This window comes from Camelus ferus, chromosome 30, assembly GCF_009834535.1.
Source record: "Camelus ferus isolate YT-003-E chromosome 30, BCGSAC_Cfer_1.0, whole genome shotgun sequence".
In the NCBI taxonomy this organism is placed as follows: domain Eukaryota; kingdom Metazoa; phylum Chordata; class Mammalia; order Artiodactyla; family Camelidae; genus Camelus; species Camelus ferus.
In genome coordinates, this window is record NC_045725.1 from 6,899,939 (window position 1) to 6,921,496 (window position 21,558).

The window sequence follows — 21,558 nt, forward strand, 5'->3', positions numbered from 1 at the left end:
TCCCAACCTTATGGCACTTAAACAGGAGCCTGCTATTCTCGAGCACAGAGGGGACCCCAAGTGTGCAGTGTTCTCTGTCTTGCCGAAATGTAATGAAAATTTAACAGCCACAGAGTCAGAGATGCTATAATGGTCCTGGGAACTTCAGTATCTAGCTGGTGACTTTTTCAGTTTCCTGCTGCTGCTGTAACATGATCGCAAATTTAAACAGCGTAAGACGGCACAAACTACTCCCTAGCAGTCCTGGAGGCCAGAGTCTGAAATGAACGTCCCTGGACAGAAAGGTCACTTCAGCAGGGTCGAGCTCCCTCCGGAGTCTCTGTCCTCACTCTTCCCATCGCCAGAGGCTGTGTTTATTCTTGGCTCAGACCTCACCACGCATCCCCTTCCCTCCCTCTGCTTCCTAGTCACATCATCCTCTGTTCTCGTCTGTAGCCAAATCCCCACCTGCCTCCCTCCTCTAAGTACACCTGTGATTACAGTTAGGGTCCTTCTGGGTAATCCGGGATGGTCACCATCTCAAGATCCTTAACTGAACCACTCCTGCAAGGTCCCTCTGTCACGCCAAGTAAGGCCCTCACAGGTTCTAAACAAGAAGTTTTGCCTAATGAGAAAAATCTCTGAAGTATGTTAGTTGTATCAACAAGATCATTAAAGCAAATGTTTCAAAAGCCATTTGTCATGTTCTGTAGGGAAAAAGTTAATTTCTTGAAGCAAACTTCATCAAGATATTAGTAATGACATTTTTGAACTGGCCAGAATGACTGAACTATACAGACTCTGGGTCTGAGAGGCCAGATTATATAATAGACACGTGGTAATGGGTGACTGTAAAAAAAAAAAGACACCCCATGTTTTTCAGAGGCCATTTTCATAAATAAATTTTAAAAATCCATCATTCTAAACTATTACGAAGCCAAAATAGAAAACGTCTGAAGAAAAGAAAATATTCACATGAACATTTTTTCCTACGATTATCAATTCTGACAAAATAAAGTGACAAAGCGTTTTATGTTGGGGCAAGCCTGTTAGAGGTGTATGCAGATATGATGAATCATGTTTAATAACATCACTTAATACCTTCCCCAGAAACATAGTGGGTAATTTCTGAAGCATAAGTGATTTCTGAAAAGAGGAACTAAGCAAAGGCAAAATAAATGTAGACATAATTTAGCCTCTTTTTATAAGCAATTTGAAAATATAATGGGGAAGAGCAAAAACTAACTGCAACACAGAATATATTTTAAAATCCCATTTCACGAGAAACCCTTTGGTAAGTAGGGTACCTAAATGAAAATGTTAACATACTTTGAAATTAGGGAAATTCATAGATTAGTGGCTTTAGATTTCATTTACTGTTTCAATGCAATAGAAAAAGGGAGCCAAACTGGCTCCAACTTTTGTGTTTTTACAGTGCATACAGAGATAAAGGAAAACTAAAAATAGTAAAAATAACTCCATAAAGATAAGCTGAACTGTAAATGTTTCTTTACTGCTGATTTCAGTTTGTTGCCTTATAATTGTATATGCTGGGGACCAACTCCCACCTCTTGAAAGACAGCTATTATAATTACTTCTGTTTGCTCTATGTTCAAGTCAAATGGCTTGGAGAGTCAGGTTCTGCGGCTCAGTGTAGACGCGCCTCAGCTGATGTCTGAGACGGAACCAGTGACGTGTGAGAAAACTGATGGAGGGCTTGGTCATATGAGGGTGCCGCAGACGCGACGGACTCTCAGGGTCGAACCACACCTTGGGTTTATTATGCTGTAATTTCCACAAATGACTGAAGCAGCCTAATTACCCAGGACATTGACTCTGCATAGTAAAACCACGACATTGAAATCTCATGGCCAAAACTTGCTGTTAAAGTAGTTTTACTAACTTTTTAGGGGCACTCTGTGATCTTGGATGCCTGCCAGGAAAACACCGGAGATGTGCTGGCCACGCTAAGGACGAGCAGATACCTTTCTTTTTATATGGAAATTGATGGAAAAACACTTCATACCTTTTTTGATTTTTTTTCCCAGAATAAACAGTTTCACTGACTTCAGGATGTTAAGTGCTTTTCAAAGCCCATTCATTGCCTTCTGGATCACAGACAAGCCAGAGTTAACGACTTCATTCATTTACAAAACGAGGTTAGGTGTTCCCAGGTTTAAAAATATCTAATCTTCTTTCTTAGCTAGTTCTCAGCTTATTGCTGCTGACAAAACAAGACAAAGCAAAAAACAAAAGAAACCCAAAAAACAAAAGAACTAAAAAAAAAAGAGCTTCTAATTTTGTGACATCTTAATGGATTTTGAAGGAAAGTGTTTAAAATTCAAGCAAAGAAGTGCTTCCTTTTAGCACACAACTCCAATTTCTTGCAGGCCAACATATCAGTAATACTAGTAATAAATAACAGTAATAATAGAAAAACGAGCACAGTGCTAGTTGTAAGTTTACTGTGTACTAGGACTTATATTTTCTATAATCACATTAAATTCTGTTCATAAGCCAGTGACTTGCCAGAAAGATTTTTAGTTCTATTTTTGCACATTAAGGAACAGAGACAATAACAGTAGTTGGGTTTTCTGCCCCTGATTGCGTAGCTAGTACCCCAACAAGCCTGGTCTGGCCTGGGTACCCACGTCCCCATCCCCTCTGTAAGAAGAGCAGCAGGACTTAGGTGAAGCCAAGTCACACGAAGTAAAAATGCTTGTCTCTATCGCCTAAAAACTTAGAAATGACATTAAGAGTATTTCTTTCTAAATTTTATATTATTGCTAATAATAATATCCATGAATAACATGATACCCTAGTTTTAATTTATTTAAGAGATTCCAAAAGTATACAAAACAGAAAACAAAACCTCTTAAAATCTGGTGAGAGTAACTTTTGGCATAAATTTTCACAAAGATTTGAAAACTACTAATGTGCAAATGTTATGTAATTTAAATACAGTTAATTTTTAAATTAAGATTTTACTTTTTAGAGCAGTTTTAGCTTCACAGCAAAACTGAGGGGGAGGTATAGAGATTTCCTGTATAACCCCTGCCCCTGCACATGCATTACCTCTCCCCTATCAACATTACCCACCAAATGTTACGTTTGTTACAACAGACTAACCTACAGTGATGTCATAGTCACCCAAAGGCCACAGTTTACTTTAGGGTTCGTTAGTGGTACTGTACATTCTATGGGTTTGGACAAATGTGGAAAGATACAGAAATATGTATCTCCGTCATTATGGTGTCATATTGAGTATTTTCACTGCCCTAAAAATCCTCCTCACTCTGCCTTCCCCCCAACCCCAACCCCTGGCAACCACTGATATTTTTACTGTCTCTGTAGTTTTGCCTTTTCTAGAATGTCATGTAATTGGAATCATAAGGACATAGTTTTTTCAGATTGACCTCTTTCTCTTAGTAATATGTGTTTGAAGTTCTTCTATTTTCATGGCTTGATAACTCATTACTTTTGAGCACTGAGTAATATTTACATGTATCGCCGTTTATTTATCCATTCACTCACTGAAGGGTATCTTGGTTGCTTCCAAGTTCTAGCAATTATGAATAAAGCTGCTGTAAACATCTGTGTGCAGGTTTCTGTGTGGATATAAGTTTTTAAATTTGTTTGGATAAATATCAAGGAGCATGAATGCTGGATTGTATGGTAAGAGTATGTTTAGTTTTTAAAGAAACTGCCAAACTCTCTTCCAAAGTGGCTGCACCATTTTGCTTTCCGACCAACAGTGCATGGGTGTTTCTGTTGCTCCACATTCTTGCTGGCACTTGCTGTTGTGAGTGTTCTGGGTTTTGGCCATTCAAGTGATGAGTGAAATCTCACTGTTTCACTTTGCATGGCCTGTGATATGGAGCATCTTTCCATGTGCTTGTTTTCCATCTGTGTATCTTCCTTGGTGAGGTGTGTGCTCAGGCATCTGGCTCATTTTTAATCAAGTTGTTTGTTTCCTTTTGTTGAGTTTTAAGAGTTCTTTTAATATTTTAGATGATAGTCCTTTTTGGATGTATCTTTTACAAATATGTTCTCCGAGTCTGTAGCTTGTCCTCTCATTCTCCTGACATTGTCTTTCATGAAGCAGAAGTTTTAAGTTTAATGAAGTCAATTGTTTCTCTCATGAACCGTGGCTTTAGTGTTGTATCTAAAAAGTCATTGCTATACTCCAGGTCACCTAGGTTCTCTCCTGCATTATCTTCTAGGAGTTTTAAAGTGTTTTACATTTAGTTCTGTGACCCATTTTTGAGTTCATTTTTATGAAGGGTATAAAGTCTGTGTCTAGTTATTATTTTTCTGCATGTGGATGTCAAGTTGTTTCAGCACCATTTGTTGAAAAGACTGTCCTTGCTCCATTGTGTTGCCTTTGCTCCTTTATCAAAGATCAGCTGATTATATGGGTCTATTTCTAGGCTCTCTATTCTGTTTCTTTGACCTATTTGTCTCTTTTGCCAACACCAAACTGCCTTGATGACTAGCTTTATAGGAAGTCTTGAGGTTGGAGAGTGTCATTCTTAATCTTGTTCTTTTGATTCAATATCGTGTTATCTGTCCTGGGCCTTTGCCTCTTCACAGAACCTTTAGAACCAGTTTTTCAATTCCACAGAGTAACCTGCTGGCATTTTGACTGGGATTACATTGAATCTATACATCAGTTTGGGAAGAACTGGAATCTTTACAATATTGAGTCTTTCTATACATGAACATGGACTTCTCCATTTATTTAGTTCCTTTTTGATTTTGAGTTTTAGTTTTCCTCCTATAGATTTTGTACACTTTGTTAGATAAATACCTTAGTATTTCATATTTTCAGATGCTAATATAAATGGTACTGTGGCTTTAACTCCACTTTTTCATTGCTGCTATATAGAAATTCAGTTGACTTTTTTGTATTAACTCGTATCCCTTACCTTTGCTGTATTGTATGAACTGCTTACTCACTCCAGGAGTTTTTTGTCAGTTCCCCCAAGTTTCCTGCATAGATGATCATGTCATCTGAGAACAGAGAGTTAATTTCTTCCTTCTCAATCTTCATATTTTTTTATTTCTTTTTCTTATTGCATTAGCTGCTACTCTAGTGCAGTGTTGAAAAGGAGTCGTAAAGGCGACATCCTTGTCTTACACGTGGGGAAGCTTCTAGTTTCTCACTGTTAAGTGTGATGTTAAGTGTAGATTTATTTTATTTTACTTTTTTTGTAGATACTCCTATTAAACTGAGGAAAGTCCCCTCTCATCCTAGATTGCTGAAAGTTTTTTTTTTTTTTATCATAATTAGGTGTTGGATCTTGTCAAATGCTTTTTTTGTATCTATTGATGTAGTCATTTGATGTTTCTTTTTTAGCCTGTTGGTATGATGGATGGCACTAATTAATTTTCAGATGTTGAACTGGACTTGCATGCCTGGGATAATCCCATTGGTCAAAGACAGCTGATTTTTAAAATTATTTTTAACCATTTATTACAGAATAAAACATAGACACAGAAAAGCACACAAAAGAAGAATATAGTTTAGTGAATTATTATAAAGAGAATCCAATTATAACCATCATTCAGGTTAAGTAATATAACTTTGTCTTGCCACCCCAAACCCTTCAATTTAACCATCTTAATTAATCACAGTCCTCCCTCTCCTCCCAAGGTAACCACCATCCTGACATTTCACAGTAACCATTTCCTTGTATTTCTCTATTGCTTGACTACTCAAGTGTGCATTCCTAGGCACTAGTTCATTCTTGTTTTTAAAAATTTAAATATACCTTTTATATTTCCTTAAATCTACAGGTTCTCTCTTTATCACTTTATTTACATTAACATTTATCCGTTAACGATTCTGGACTGAAGTGCAGGGCTGCGCTGCCCACGGGCAGGAGTCACTGGTGCACATTTATTGTGCAGGTCGGTATGTTCTGCTCTGCTCTGTCTGCTGAAAATTAGCAGGTGTATCTAGTGACTTGATTAGTTCAGGTCGCAGTGCCGCAGGTAATTCTGGGTTATTTCATCAGGGACATGCTGTCTAGTTTTCCTTCTTTTCTTGACGTTAACAACTAGTAGTGACTGAATCCATTAATTCATTAGTGTTACAAATTTTTAACTTTTGTTTTTACCTTTTTCCAGTATTACCTCAAATAAATTGATAAGGAGATGCTTCCTTTCATCTACTGTTTGGTCTCCCAGCGGCACAGTTCACACAGGAAAATCAGGGTAACTGATTTACTCCGTTTTCATGGTAATAGACTGTTTCCCTGCCATCTTCTGAAAAGGGGCCAGTTTGTTTCTTAATACAATTGTGAACGCCTTGATTTAGACGTATTCTGTGGGTTTCAATCTGCTGTAATCTTACCCTTACCTTATCTCAAACTGACTGATCTTCAGCCCGTGGGAGCCTCTTCAGTTGGTCCCTTGACATGATTTTAGTACTTTTTGATAGGTTCCTTACCATTTGCTGTGTCAAGATGTTCCAGAGTCATATTGTACACAGCTGGCATTTGCTATGTTTAAAAAAAAAAAACTCTAATCTCGTTTACTGGAAAATGAAATAAAATACCAATACAAAAACGATCTATTTAAAGAAAAATTCCTCGTAACTTCGTATGGACATTTCCGGCTCAAACTGGGACGATATGCACCTCTATACATAGTATGTGTCTTCTTCCCTTCATAACATGGTTCTCAAGAACATGATATAATTAGATGGTCTTCAAGTGTATGATAGAATAAGAACATCCCATAATTACTCATTATCCTGTATTATACACACAGTAGTCTAAGAATAACAATGCTAATGCTAACATGACTAATTTTGGTTAATGGAAACAGTTATAAGAACTTAATGCATAAGTTATTCTTATTTCCACCCATTTAAAAAGTTTGCACTGTATTTACATTGTCAAATCATGCTGCCATTATATATTACTTTTGACTCTTTATAGAGTATATAAAGTATATATACATTTTCTATCTTCTAACTCTCACTTAGTTGTTTTTCTATGAGTATACACTTGCTACTCGTGATCAGTCACGTTACTGTCTTTCTGGTTGTCTAAATTTTGTCCGCAGGCAGGCTCTTCAGTGAGGGCTCATATGGATAAAATTCCGTGAGTTTTCCCTTGCTGTCTGTGCCACTTAAAATTGAATGTCATTTGCTGGATATAAACAAAAACTTGGCTTCTAACTTATTACGCTGAGTATCTTAAGAATGTTAACTCATTTTCTTCTAGAATAAAATACTGTGGCCTAAAAGTCAAACAATCTAAGTTTTTTACTAAGTCATATTTTTCCTTTTGTGCTTAGAGGCCTGAAGGATTTTTTTTTCTTTTTCTTTAATGTCTAGAAATCTTAATAGAGTATGATATTGTCAGTTGATTTCTCATCCTTTCTAATTTTATTTCACACAATAAAGAAACAAAAATTAATTATTAATGCTTCAAAATATGTTTCAATTTTTTGGTTTTTTTTTTAATAAATTAAGTTTTTGACTTGCCCCCTCTGGTTGTCTTCTTTCAAGGATCCTATTACCTGTATGCTGGATTTTCTTTGTATTTGGTACTTGACACATTCTGATGCTTTTTATCTCCATGTCATTTTGGTTTTAGTTTTTTTCCCCTTTTTTGCCTATTTTTTAGGCAAGAGAAAGACATTAAGAGAAAAACATTTAGGCAAAAATAAGGCCTATCTATTTTATTTACTGTCTTTTGTGTTCTTCTAATTTTCAGTTTAAAAAGGAATTATTCTTTTATTTCTAACTCTAGTTCTGCTATATAATGTCTAAGTTTTTCTAATTCTAATTTAAGTTGTTCCTTCATGTCTTGCATTATTTTAATAATCTCATCTTGTAATAGAGGGTTACATTTTTTATAGTAATTTTTTATGAACTTTTAGCTTTGATACTTTTCTACTGCTTATTTTTATATTAATTAGTTTTCTGAAGCTTTATAAGGAGGCTGACTTAAATAGCTTCTTAATTTTATAGAGCTCTCTCCCATGTCATGTCTTTGGAGGGTCAAATGTATGGTGGTTTGATTTCTAAGGTTTCTTGGTTTCAACATTTTTCCTGTTCTCCATTCCTTTATTTCTGAAAGGTGCTTTCTGGTCATTTCCAGTAAAATATCCTACAGGAATGCAGTGTCCTAACCTTCATTAATATGTGGTTGTGTCAAATGTCTGAATATTTAGCAGTATTTAAAAGTTTAGAGAAAGTTAATGTTCACTGAATGGCTTTCCAGAGGCCGTCTGTTTCTGTGTAGATGCATGGTCACCAGGAACTGGGCAGTGGTTCTGCTGAACCACCTCAAGCCAGCGAGGATTCTGTTCTTTGCTGATAACATGGGACAGTGAGGAGGGAAACACATCCAGAGTTCAGTCTGCTTTCAGGTTTGGATTTTATATTTGATGGGCTCTTTTCGGTCTCTTCGCTTAGGGGTGGAGCTCAGGTTCAGCTAAGAGTAGCGGGTAGCTTGCGCCCTCTCTGGTCTTGCTGGGCAGGTGCCCAGCCTCAGCCAGAAGAGTGACTGTCTTTATCTCTTCTCAGACTGGTAGAGCCATTGGCTCTCCCTGACTGCCCCCCAGGAGATGTCAGGTCCAACAGCAGCACTGCAGGCCAGCGCTGTCACCCGTTGCTCTGAACTGACCGAACCTCCTTCAGTCACAGCAGAGAAGCGTTGGTCCCCATGGGCTGCCTGCCCTGACAGAGCTTCCACCTCAGCCCCCAGGCAGGAGGGGTCCCATGGGAGCGGCATCAGGGTAGGATGCCCGCAGTGCCCACTGTTCTCACCAAAGGTCAGCAGGATGGCACATAAAAGCTTCTCAGGTGGTTGGTTATACACCTTTGTCTGTTTCCAGTGTGTTAACGTCGTTGTTTTTCCTCTCAAACTTGTATGGAATTATTATAGTTGCCTTTTTGGGGAGAGGTTTTGCTGTATTCCTCACTCAACCATAGCTAAAACTCATCAACTGATACCCACTTACACCCTAAATTTACACAGTGCCATATATATATATTTCTATAAACATAAATGATTTTTTGATCAAGATGCCAAGTCAATTCAATGGAGGAAATGAAGTTTTGGGGGGAATACATTGTGCTGGAACAACTTAATATCTATACAGATTTTAAAAAAGCCTCTGTACCTACTTCATTCCATGTAGAAAAATCAATCTGAGGTGGATCAAAGACCTAATTGTAAAAGTGAGAGGCTTGCCGAACACAAGGCTCTGAGGAAGACAAGCCATTGCTCCCTGGAGTCCGGCAGCCAGCTTGACACTGTGGGGTTCTGACTACAACCTCCTCTCTGGAATAGTGCTGAGCCCCTAATTTGAGAAGTACACTTTCTAAATTCATTCATAATAGGGAATTTCAACAAGTGACCAGTGACTTTAATTTTCCTATAAACTTTATTTCAGGAGCAAGATTACTTACTTTTGAAATTGATTCGTGCCATGAACCATGCATAGCAAACTTTCCGTTTAAGGATAGGCGTGTTGGTATCTGTCAGACCCTCCCAGGCTGACAAAGTTCCATTAAAGGTGGTCGTTCTTATGTTCTTAGGCGCTGGCATAGAGGTGAAAGCCAGCAGACAGAAAGTGCTGTCATTTCTGCCAGATCCACGTGTTCGACTTCCGTGGAGTCAAGGAAATGGATTAGAACCGAGGAGCAGGGCAAGAGGGCGTTCATGGTACCATCAGAGACAAACTCACAGCATCAGTTTTTTTAATTATGTGGAATTTGGATGAGAGACACTGTGAGTGTGGATCCCAAACACTCCTGAAAAGCAAGCCAAGTTCATTTATGTGTTTCCAGGGCCGTTCTCTGGAAATCTTGGTGTGTTTCCCATCACACGGTTCCCAGGTTCACCTTGGAGCAACCTGAGTGGCTGGGGTCCCTTTCTGTCTAACCTGGTCCTTGGGACTCTGGCCACAGCCGGCTTTCCCTACACTGGCCACTGTCTAGATAATTGCTGTGACATTTCATTCCTCTTCTCTCAATGAAACCCTCAGGCAGAAAGTAGATTCTTCTGTACCGCAGGCCCTCAGGCACAGGATGGCTGCGGTCACGGTTGGGTGACCAGCTCCTTCCCCACGGTCTGTGTACTCAGAGGAAAATCGGCCTGGGCAGGTACGTGGAGTTGTTTCTCGCTTCCTTCCCACTTGTTAGGAAGTGGTTAAAAGCAGATAAAACTTTTCACTAAAGACTCTGCTTTGAGCACAGCAGGACTTTGTTTCTCCTGCCTGCCAAGTGGGTAGACTCCCCAAATGCGGTGTCATTCAGTGACTTGGGTTGTGTGATGAGTGAACTTCATTGTACAGGAGACCCGGCACTTTGCTGAGGGCACGGTCAGTGCTCAGTAAACATGCTGGACGAGCACAAGCATTAGAGACCTGGACCCTGTTGTCACATTGACGTTGTCCTGAGATTTTTGTCGCTGCTGCTGCTTTCCCTGGCAGTCAGGTCGTGCTGTCTTTGCAAAGTGTCTGTGCCCGGTGTCGCATAGTTGAAGATAAACGAGTTCTTAGCTCTCTGGAACTACCCCCATATCCTGCATCACACGTTGAGAGTGACTGAAGGGCTTCTGCACCCAGTGCAAAGCGTACTCTGAGGAGGCAGATGGAAGCGCGAAGCATGTTAGGCTTAAATGACCTTGGCGATCATCCGGTGTGTATTTTGCGAGGAACTGTACGGTTCAGAGAGGGTAATGGACTTGTCCCAGCTTGTGTGGGAAGTTAATGACAGAACTGGGATGAAGCCCAGGTTTCTCGGCACCTGGAACAACACACTTCATGTCGTGTCTGTCATGGGGTGTGATGACTGCAGTGACGGGGAGCGTAACGTCACTCTGGGCACTTGGCATATCTGTTCTGAAGTCCCAGAGCTTAAATCTCAGTCTGTAAAGTATGATGCGTTGTCACTACTTCTGTTGCCAATAACATGAAGCCAAAGTACCACTTCATTTAAACAAATGGTGTATCATTGGATTTTGAGCTGAAGAATCAAAGTGATGGGGGAAAAAAGCATATTTTGGTGGATATGAAACTAGACATTCACTTTTCACATAATTACTTTCTCCTTTGCCTAATGACATTCATGCCTATCTGTGTTGGGGAGGTAATGCTTGCCCCAGAATACCACGAAAAAGAGATACTTTTGTAGAAACCGAGCTACAATGTTTTGGATATTTGATAGAACTGTACACTATCGGGCAGTACTGGCCGCATCTGGTTGGCTAGAAATGAAGAGGGGACCCAAGTGATAGGAAAAGTGAACAGATCCAAGGGCCCATCAGACAAATAACCATCTCTTGTTTAAATAGGTCATACTAATTTTCAATAGAGACTATTCTTACTTTTCTATAATTTGCATCATTTTTTATTGTTTTCCAAAGGTTTATTTACCAAAATGATCAAGGACAACAAAACCTAAATGAACATGTAATGTGTTCTGATTACAAAGCTCCAAGACTTGTGTGTTTTTATTCTTGATGGGTGAGATCCCCTCGCGTACTGGGATCTCGTTCACAAAAGCAGTGCTCACCGCACGACTGCACATATGTTCAACAATGACTGCTGAGATCTAAAGATCTTCCATATTTTTTTAAAGGAATTTCAAACATTCTTACATAGAATGCGCTTCAGCTAGAGAGCACTGTCAGTTATAAACTCGTTCTGGATTCCATAACGCACTTCTCAACAACAGTAAGATTTTAAATTGCAGAGGTGCCTGGTGCCGCTTCAGCCGAGTGAGGAGACATCCTGTCCCTAATCACAGATAATAGAGGGCTTGGGGTCTGATCTGTGCTCTGTTCAACTTAGCGGACATGGAACTTGTCATTCCGCTCCAGTAACAAAGGGACATTAGTGGTGCTTTTCACTAAGACGCATGTGAAGTCACGGGGGATGGGAAGTACCTGCATCTTAGAAACAGTGTCTCCTCAGACTCACATTGGAGCCTCTCCTGATGTGCTCACAGCTGTTCGGGGACCTTACTGGAAGCATACCTGCTGGGTATTCAAATTAAGAAGAAAAAGTTAAAAAATTTATTCTGAGCATGAGATTCAAATTGTCCCAGCTGAAGTCTTAGTGGCTAGCCATAGTTACATTCAGGGAAAAAAAAACTAAGTTCAGTATACTTAGTCTGGTTGGATGTGACTATTAAATTGATACAAATTTTGGCAAAAGGAATATTGCAGAGTATGTTTATATGAAGTTTTCCTGAAATGCTAATTTTGGCAACTCTGACAGTCCGTGTGTTCAGCTGTTTTCCACGACCCGTGGCCCCGGTGCAAAACAGGTGCAGCTGAACTTTCAGTTCGAGAAGAATACGTCTGGGGGTCTAACATACAGCACAGTGACAGGAGGTACCAACACTGCTGTGCGCTCGAAGGTGCTGAGAGAGCAGATCTTAAAGAGAAAGGGTGATTACGTAAGGTGATGAGGGCGTTAGCTAACCCTGCCGTGGTAGTCATTTCTCAGTACATGTATCAAATCAACACACAGGGCTTACGTTTTCACAATGTTATATCTCATATATCTCATATAAGCATTTTAACAATGAGTAAAATGAAAACAGGTGTACAGTTACAGGTGGTGGTTTCTTATCTTGTGTTGGGTTATTAACAAGATTAGAGATAAAAATTTATTTTTTGAATTTTACTTATCACACACACTCACACACCTGACTAAATATAATGGTCACACATCCACTTCTCTTTAGGATGTGTTTTGTGACAATTCAGGGAGCTGTACCAATGTCATATAAGTATTTTTAGGGTAAGAAAATTGGGACAAAAGAAAACTAAAAGATGGGTCATGTAAGATACATAGTTTACTTGATTTATATATATATATATATACACACACATATATGCATACACACATATATGTGTGTATATAAGCTATGTATTTTTATTTGCCAAATATTTGATAATTTATAAAGCCTATGGATAGGTACTAATTACTCTGGTGCAAGTTGTCCTGTCTTTCTATTTCACAGTTGTCATATATACTTGGACTTTCACATGTTTGTCAACAAAATATATGGGCTTGCCTGGTTTATATCTGACAGATTTTTTAAAATAGAAAACCGGTATCTTTAAAGGAACTGCATCAGATGTCGCTACTTCACGTTAAGGAAATGTTTGCTGGCGTGCCAGCCTCGCTAAGACGAAGTGATGTACGCTCTTGTATTATAATGAGTCACATGCTTTCTGTACCTCAGTTATCCATAGGAAAACATTTCCATTGTTTCAGGAGCCTCACGAGAAGTGAAAACACAGGGAAGAGAAGCCCGTGTTTTACACTCCTGATTTACACACTGGGACATACTTCAGAAGGAGACGGGCCAGCAGGCAGCCCGCCCTCACTGCCTGGTGGCGATGCTGGTGCTGACACGGGCCGCTCAGGAGGCGCCGTGCTCACCGTCTGCCCACTGACCGCGCCCCACCCCGCCCCGCGTTCTGCCAGCCTCTCTGGCCGGAGTTCAAACGACCTGTTAGGACCCCTTGGACAGCTTTATTTGCTGCGTCAGTGCCAAGTGTAAATGGATCATATGCTTAACATCACTTTAGTGCTGGAATTTCCTCCTCCTCAATTTTTATTTGCTGCATAACAACACTGGAAACTTCCGTCCTGCCCCTCTGTTCCTCTGCATAATGTAAATGGAACAGAACCCTCTGATTTCTCCTCATTGCAAGGAGCCCGTTCCTGCCTGTGAGCTGTGACTATACCCCGCAGGACATCAGTCATGACTGTGTTTCTGAACTACGCGGTTGTTGGGGTGAGTGAGAGGAGGGCCGAGGGAGTTTCTAGGCTCCTGCTGCTGCCGGCACACTTGCTGGTGGCGCGTGGCTCTGCTGCCTCACTGGCTGTTTAACGTGTTCTGTGACGAGAATTTCACGGCACTCGTTTCAGTTCAGGAGAGACCCAGGTGACCTTCAGTTACTCCAGAGCTTGTTAGCACTCTGGAGTGGAGGAAACAGAAGTACTACACAAAGTGTAGATGTTTGAGACTCGAGGGTCCCAGACCAGGGTCCTGTCCCATTTAACCCGTGTTGCTTTAGTGGGTCCAGGAGGACTGTGCCCTTGGAGGATTTCAAATATGTTAGAGGAAGTACCGGGGATGCTGAGCAGCCAAGAGCGCAGCAGGCAAACGAGAACCAGGGCGTGGATACCTTCACAAGTCAGTTTAGCTCTCAGGCCGAACGTATTTAGTCTAAAATGCACATGGACAGAAAATGGAGGAGAACAGAGATTAGTGATAACTTTTAAAGGTAAGACTATAGGTATTTTGGTCTTTGGGGCCGATTTGGACTTTCACCCATACCCTGTAGGGACAGAGTTCCCTTACTTCTGCTCACGTGGCCACTTTGTGCAGAAGAGCTGAAGACAGGTACTGAGTGATACTAGAGCACTTTTCAGTTGGAGGTCACTCAGCACACCCCGGATTTTGACTCCTGGCAGGGGTGGAGGCATGGGCTAGATTTACTTCTTGATTACAAACAACTAAAGAAAGTGGACATGATACATAAAACAACTGATCTTGGATGACAGGCAGCACAAGACTGTGACCCCAGACAGAACAAAAGCCCCGGGGCCCCGGGAACCTTCCTCTTCGCACATGGACTCCGCTCTGTCTCCCACCTCCAGAGAGGTGGGCCCGGGCGCGGCTGTGACTGGAGGCCCACACCCCACCTCTACATAGTTCAGTGACGTAAATAAGACTAGTACAGTGTGGAAGGAAAGAGGCTCTGTCCCCCTGTTTTGGCAAATAGACATCATCATGACACAGAAGTGGACTGATCTTGGTGCTGGTTATGCAGGAATTTTTAGTTTGAGAAAACTGTCAAGTTGCACGTTAGCATCTCCGTAGTTTTCTAATCAGGCTGATCATGTGAAATTGCTCCTGGGCTACAGAAATGGCGATCACAGGGTTCAACTGTGTGTGTAAATATACACACACATATATGGTTTTATATGAACAAATGCCTGCAAAGTATCAAAGTTCACTGAATTTAATGATTAAAATCATCCCAAGTATCTTTTTCGACCACAGTGGAATGAAACTAGACATCAATTAAGGAATGAAAATGGAAAAATGTACAAACACATGGAAATTAATACACTCTTGAACAACCTTAGGTCAGAGAAGAAGCAGAAAAGATGGATAAATATCATGAGACAAAAAAACCAAAAACAACAACAAAACAGTGTAAGCAGGAAAGTTTACAGTGATAAGATACCTGCACACACACACACAAAAAGAAAACTCTTGAACGGCGAATACCTGGTGCCTTGCTAACTCCTGTACATCTGAACCCATCTTGGCGCCTGCTTCTCAGAGGACCTGAGCTAAATCCAGGTCCTTCTTTATTTCAGCCAGGATTTTTACATATATCTTGTCTTTATCTTCTATTTCAGAAAGCCTGCCTGTTCTGTTTCTGCATTTGGTATACATGTCTTTGACAAATATAAAAACAAATGTAAATATTTATAAATGTGTATGTTAAACATCACCTCTGAACACTATTATTTTCTTTCTCTGACTGCATCCATTTCTTGGTTACTTCATTTGTACCTTTTATTTCCTGAAGTTGTTATAGGGTTTCTAAGTGCTCATAAATAGTTTTATCTGTGGGGAGGATTTATTGTTACTCTCAGTCGACTTTGCTGAGCAGTCGAGTCCACATTATATTGTCTTATCTATTCTTGGACTTCTTGCAACTTTCTTGTTCTTCAAAAAGTGCTTATTTATTTCCTGAATGTTTAGAGAAGTATTTAAAATATTTTTTCCTTTTGTTAATTTTCCTTCTCCTTTAAAATATTTAGACCGCCTACAAACAAATACCATGCTGAGTTCTTTCTGCAATTATTTGTGGTCAAGAGACAGTTCTCAGTTGTTCTGAAGTGTGGGGAGGGGTGAGAGGTGGCGGCAGGAGGTCACTGACATCCGGATGTACCATCTCAGACTCTCTCTGACCAAACTCGGTGGCCGGCTGTGCTTGGTGCAGGTCTCGCTCTGATGGCAAAGACAGACCCGTCTGGAGCTCGAGGTGGTCTCTGAAGCCTCCCTGGCATTTGAGTGCTGACTTGGTGACTGCTGCCGTTCAGCTGCGTCTGGTGGAAGCCTGCAAAGCTTGCTGCCTCTGTTCCTCTTTCTAGCTCAGCCCAGAAGCTTCTCTGGCTTGTAATGCAAGATTCCAGGGAAATTAGAACAGTGCATTGATGCATTTATGCCAGTAACTCTAGCTGGCGTGTCAGACTGCACCGCCCGGGGAGGGCCCTGCATCTCACTTCCTGAACATCAGGACCCAGGATGTGAGTCTCAGAGAGACTGGGTTCTGACAGTGACCCTGTGCTTCTGCTGCCTGAACCTCAGGCCTTCCTCAGTCCTTGCTTCCCAAAGCCCTGTCCTCCGGTGTTCCCTTCTCCTGTGTGAGCAGTCGCATTTCCTTAAAAGAATACCTTACTGATAAGAGTCTGGTTGCATTTCAGGAAGCTGTACCCTGTCCACAGGCTGCAGGGGCTTGTTCCAGTTTTTAGTCTCTTTCAGTAAAATTTAGTGTAAATTTAGCAGATGTGCTTAATAGTCTGAGAATAAGAATTCTCACTGTTTCCTATTTTTATCAAAGAGAAAACTGTCTTCTCTTGTTTGTTGATTCTTTAGTAGATTTTAGGTTGGGGAAAGAATCATTGACGTTTTAGTCCCTCATTTTTGTTGCAAATGAAACTATGTTTGCAGCTGGCATTGTTGAGCAGAGGCTTTTAATCGCACTGAGTCCGGAGTGAAGGACAGGGGAGAACGCCGGGATGGCGCGGGCAAGAGATGGAGAGGACGACGGAGGCGGCTGGGCTTGGGCGGCATCAGGCCAGTTCAGAGGGTCAGTGCAGACGGGAATGGACAGAAATTCAGAGATCAGTAAAGGACCAGGCAAAAATACACAATTGTGAGCTATTCCAGGGCTGGAAAAGTATCTGATTCACATTTGCACCCCAGGAGCCTAGCACAGGTGTGGCATCCGGTTGGTATTAGGTGCTTATCGAGCAGATCGGAATTGATTGATTGTTGGGATAAGAAAGAACTGAGGATGACTGATGCTCTGCAAGCCTAGATAAAAGGGGTTCGTAACGTCAGGAACCTCACTAGGGAATCGGAGGTGAAAAAGTGCTTTGCTAAGTAGTTTTTGCACATAGGATGCAAAGGGTAGATTTTCAGCATAAATAGTAAGATTTAGTCAGAATACATCTCAAATTAATATGATTCATCAAAATTTTATATCTATAAAATAAATCTGATTTTAAGAATGGATAATTTGTTTAAAGAAAATCCAATTCTAGAGTTATCTTAAGACATTTTTCTTCAAATTTATTTTAAAAAGTTACAAAAAATTTATTTGCAGAATAGTGGTTAATGTGTAAGATTGCTGCTAGAATGTTTCCCCACTTCTAAAGAGCCAAGGTAGTAAAAGCAGGAGCGAAGGAGGCTGGTACCACCTCTTACAGAGATTTTGAGTGACTCCATTTCTTCTGAGTGGTTGGCTCACAGCCCTTTCCGGGCCGCCCCCTCCCCTGAACACTGGCATCCGGCAAACAGTGTGACTGTAGTTTTGTTGTTTCTAGAATTTCATAGAAGTGGAATTTTCCACATGTTGTCTCTGTGTTCAGCTACTGTCCCTTAGAATAATGCCTTTGAAATTCCTGCCTGTTCGTCTGTCTGCGCTGTCTCTCTCCTCACCTCTTGTTCATCAGTAAACACACCGCTTTCCTTGTAGAGGTACCACAATTTGTGGATCACCCAGGATTTTGTTTGACAAAAGATACTATTTTCAAAGAATGTATTTCTTCATACCCAGTATTCGTGCTTTTAAAATCTATGTGTCTGTTCTAATTGTGATTAGAGGGCATTCCTGACTTGTTTTGAAAATTTTGGAAATGGTATTTGCTGTAGACTTCTGGTAAACGCTATTTTTTTGGGTGAAAGAGATTACCTGCCAGCCGGAGAGTGCACAGCTTCTCTTTTTTTTTATGAAGAAGTACTGAATTTCATCAAATATTTTTCTCTACCTATTGAGAACATCACATGAATTTTAGCTTCAGTTTCTTCATGAGATCATTTACTGATGCTTACTATTAAACTGTCCTTACATTTCTGAGATAAGCATATTGGGTTATGGTGATGCTGTCTGTATTGCTGTTTATAACTGAGATTGGTGATTTTTTAATTTTGTGCTGTCCTCATCTAACCTATAGAGTGGAGTGCTTAGCTTATTAAGTTTCCCTCCTTACTCTCATCTAAACATGGGAATTTAAGGCCATAAAATTTCCTCTACCAATTTAGCTACGTCTCATAAGTTTTGATGCAGTGTTTTCATTATCTTACAGCTTCAGTATTTTCTAAGCTCCCTCATTGTATCTTTTTGGATTTCAAGGTCACAGAGTTGTGTTTTTAAATTTTAAAAAGTATTGGCTTTTAATTATTTATTTCTATCTTCATGGCATTATGACCAGAAATCATGAGCACATGATATATAGGCTTTTGATTATTTTATACATGTGACATGTTTGTGACCTTATATATAGTTTATTTTAATGTTTTCTCTAATCTTTGTTTTTGCTTATTTTATGTTGTTCGGTTTTCTATTTCCTTAATAGGATAGTGTTTTTTCAGATTATCTAATGTTTATCAAATGCACCTTTTTCAAAATCTCATTATGATTGTCAAGTTTCAATTTATTTTTTTTAGACTGAACCATATGAAATTACTGTTATTTAACAGTTAATAACCCACAAGAGTGGCAGTTTCAGTTGGTTCAATCTAATAAAGTGAAACCACTCTGGAGGGATATTTCCATTCCTGGGGCACCTAGATTCTCACAGAAATGCAACTTTTACTGAAGGTGGGTTCACAGTCAAGTATTAATATGTACCCAGTGTGTCTTGAATAATGTTTCTTTAAGACTCTGAGTCAGCAGACCTGATAACAGGAGAATCAATACTGACTAATATTGCTAATAAATACTAAAACAATTTCAGAGAGACCAAAAAAAGTATGTTTTAAGGAGACTCTTGGAGCACAAAAGGCAAAAAATGGTTAAGAGCAACCTAAAATCACAAGGAAAGAATTACACTAGTGTGAAAAAAGAATAGAGATAATTTACAAAATGATTCAATAGAGTACTTAGATATTAAAAGTGTCAGTGAGGTCCCATTTGTTAATTTTTGCTTTTATTTCTATTGCCTGGGCAGAACATTGCTGAGATTTATGTCAGAGAGTATTTTGCCTATGTTTTCTTCTAGGAGGTTTATCGTGTCTTGTCTTATGTTTAAGTCTTTTAGCCATTTTGAGTTTATTCTTGTGTATGGTATGAGGGAGTGTTCTGACTTCACTGATTTACATGCTCCTGTCCAGTTTTCCCAACACCACTTGCTGAAGGGATTCTCTTTTCTCTGTTGCATATCTTGCCTCCTTTGTCAAAGATTAATTGACCATAGGTGTGTGGGTTTATTTCTGGGCTCTCTATTCTGTTTCATTGATCCATATGTCTGATTTTATGCCAGTACCACGCTGTTCTGATTACCGTAGGGTAACTTAGACACAAATGCAGAGAGTGAATAGAGTAGAAATCACTCAGCATTCAGGACAGAGATGGAAAGTGTAAATACTGTTAAGAACACGGAAAATAAGATAAATATCAAAGAGGAATTTAGTAATAATTCCTAAGTGAGATGATAGAGCAAATGGGGGTGGGGTAATAGTTAAATAAATAGCTAGTAATAATTCTCCAGAAGAGGTGAATGGCGGGACTTGTCAGATTGAAGAAGCGTGTTGCATTCCAGCAAAAAATTGAAAGGAAATTCATACTTTGAGGCATAAGAGTAAAACTGCCTAATTCCAAATGCAAAAAGAAGGTTTTAAAACCAGAGAGAAAAGACAAATAACCTATGAGAGAAGAACAGCCAGACTGACAGCAGTAAGATGGAATAAAAGGGATGGCACAGAAGATTCTCCAGTTGACTGAGAATTCTATAACCAGCTAAAATGCCACTCAAGAAATGAAGCTAGATACAATACACGAAGCAAGAAAATAACAAGAACTACCTTTACATGGCTGAGGAGTCCACAATTAACTGAAATATTATGCAAGAACAGAGATTAATTCATCTTGGAAAGCACTGAGCTTACAAAAAATAAAAGTTCACAGAAGAAAGTGCATAAAGAATACACTTGAGAAAAAATAAATTTAAACTCAAAGAAGGATTCAAGTGCAGAATCAAAGTAAAACATAAAACACGTGGGTAAATCTAATATGCATTAGTTATAAAAACAATAATAACAATAAAAAATTTAGAGTGTTTTAAAAAGAAAATAATAACAATAGCATTATATATGAAAGGAATTAAAAAGAGAAGTGTGGCTGTGTTTATATTTTTACATTTGTTTTTACTTTTTGGTTGAGTGTACATATTAAAAATTTAAGTTGACTATGAAAAGAATATAAATATTTCTAAACAAGTAGATAGAGGGGAAAAAAGAAATAAAAACATAAATGCAATTAAAGTTAGATAAGATATGGGAGAGAAAAGAGATAAATAGTATCACAAACAAAAATCATAAAAGAGTAGAAAAATATAAATATGTAGGATCAAAATAAACACAGATGATTGAATTTGTTACAAAAGGACAGAAAGATACTCTAAATTGGGTTTTAAAAGTCCAATCTTGTGCTATTTCCAACTGAAAACATCTAAAATATAGTGACACAGGGATGCTGAAAGTAAACAACATAGCAGATACCGGCTGTTTTGGAATAAGCATGTCATTGTATTTTATCATTATTTAAAAAAGAATAATTCACCAGAGATATTCAACACACCTGAACTCTTGATGAAACCTTCCTCTGGGTATATTTTAGGATTATACTTACGTATAAAAGGGATGATTAGGTTAAGCCAGTTGAAACCGCCCTTATTGTACATTACCACAGGTCCTTCATTGTCTGGTCAGGCTACTCTCTGTCCACGAGCCCCGTGTTCCCTGTGCTTTCTGCCCTCGAGACATACTGCCCTCCCTCTGTTTTACAGGCTGATTTCTGCCTGATCATGTTGTCTACGCCTGCAATTTCTTCCTTAGAATTTTGCACACTGATCTGCTCTTACTATTTGGACCTGAACTCAAATATCTCTTCTTAAAGAAAATTTAAATGGCCAAGTCATTTTCTTTGTCATCATTATGATATACTTTCTTCATGAATATCTGAAGTTATCCTGTTCTATTACTTTCTTTACTTGGCTATTACTGGTATTTACTTCCATATGAAAAATATCTTGTTCTCTTCCTCATCTTTGTCTCCAACCAGTAACACATATAAAGCAATTCAATGTATAACTGAATGAACAAATTAATAACTCTGCTATAATGGGCTATGCGCCTGTTCAACTCGTGAAACCGCAACGTACACAGGGATGGAAACCACGTCTGCTGGTTGAAATGGGTCAAAAGGTACAAACTTCTAGTTTTGAAATAAGTAAGTCATAGGGATGGAACATCCAGCATGGCGACTACAGTGAATAAAACTG

The 21,558-nt window shown here is 39.4% G+C and overlaps 1 protein-coding gene across 4 annotated transcripts in view; it reads right to left on the minus strand.

Moving 5' to 3' along the window:
- DOK6 (docking protein 6) overlaps nucleotides 1–21,558 on the minus strand; it is a 281,383-nt gene that overhangs the window by 36,348 nt on the left and 223,477 nt on the right. Inside the window, exons 8-9 of one of the 4 annotated variants that reach the window (XR_004316278.1) lie at nucleotides 11,895–14,197; nucleotides 9,370–10,972 (exon numbers count right to left, since the gene is read on the minus strand). The exons of 2 other annotated variants lie outside the window; for them this stretch is intronic. Coding sequence is in view for 1 of the 2 variants with exons in the window: in XM_032470718.1 (XP_032326609.1) it covers nucleotides 14,193–14,197 (5 nt within the window). In the remaining variant the exon portion in view is untranslated. Of the gene's footprint in view, nucleotides 1–9,369; nucleotides 10,973–11,203; nucleotides 14,198–21,558 lie in introns of those variants that run through there. One more of the 4 variants, XM_032470718.1, reaches the window with a different exon arrangement.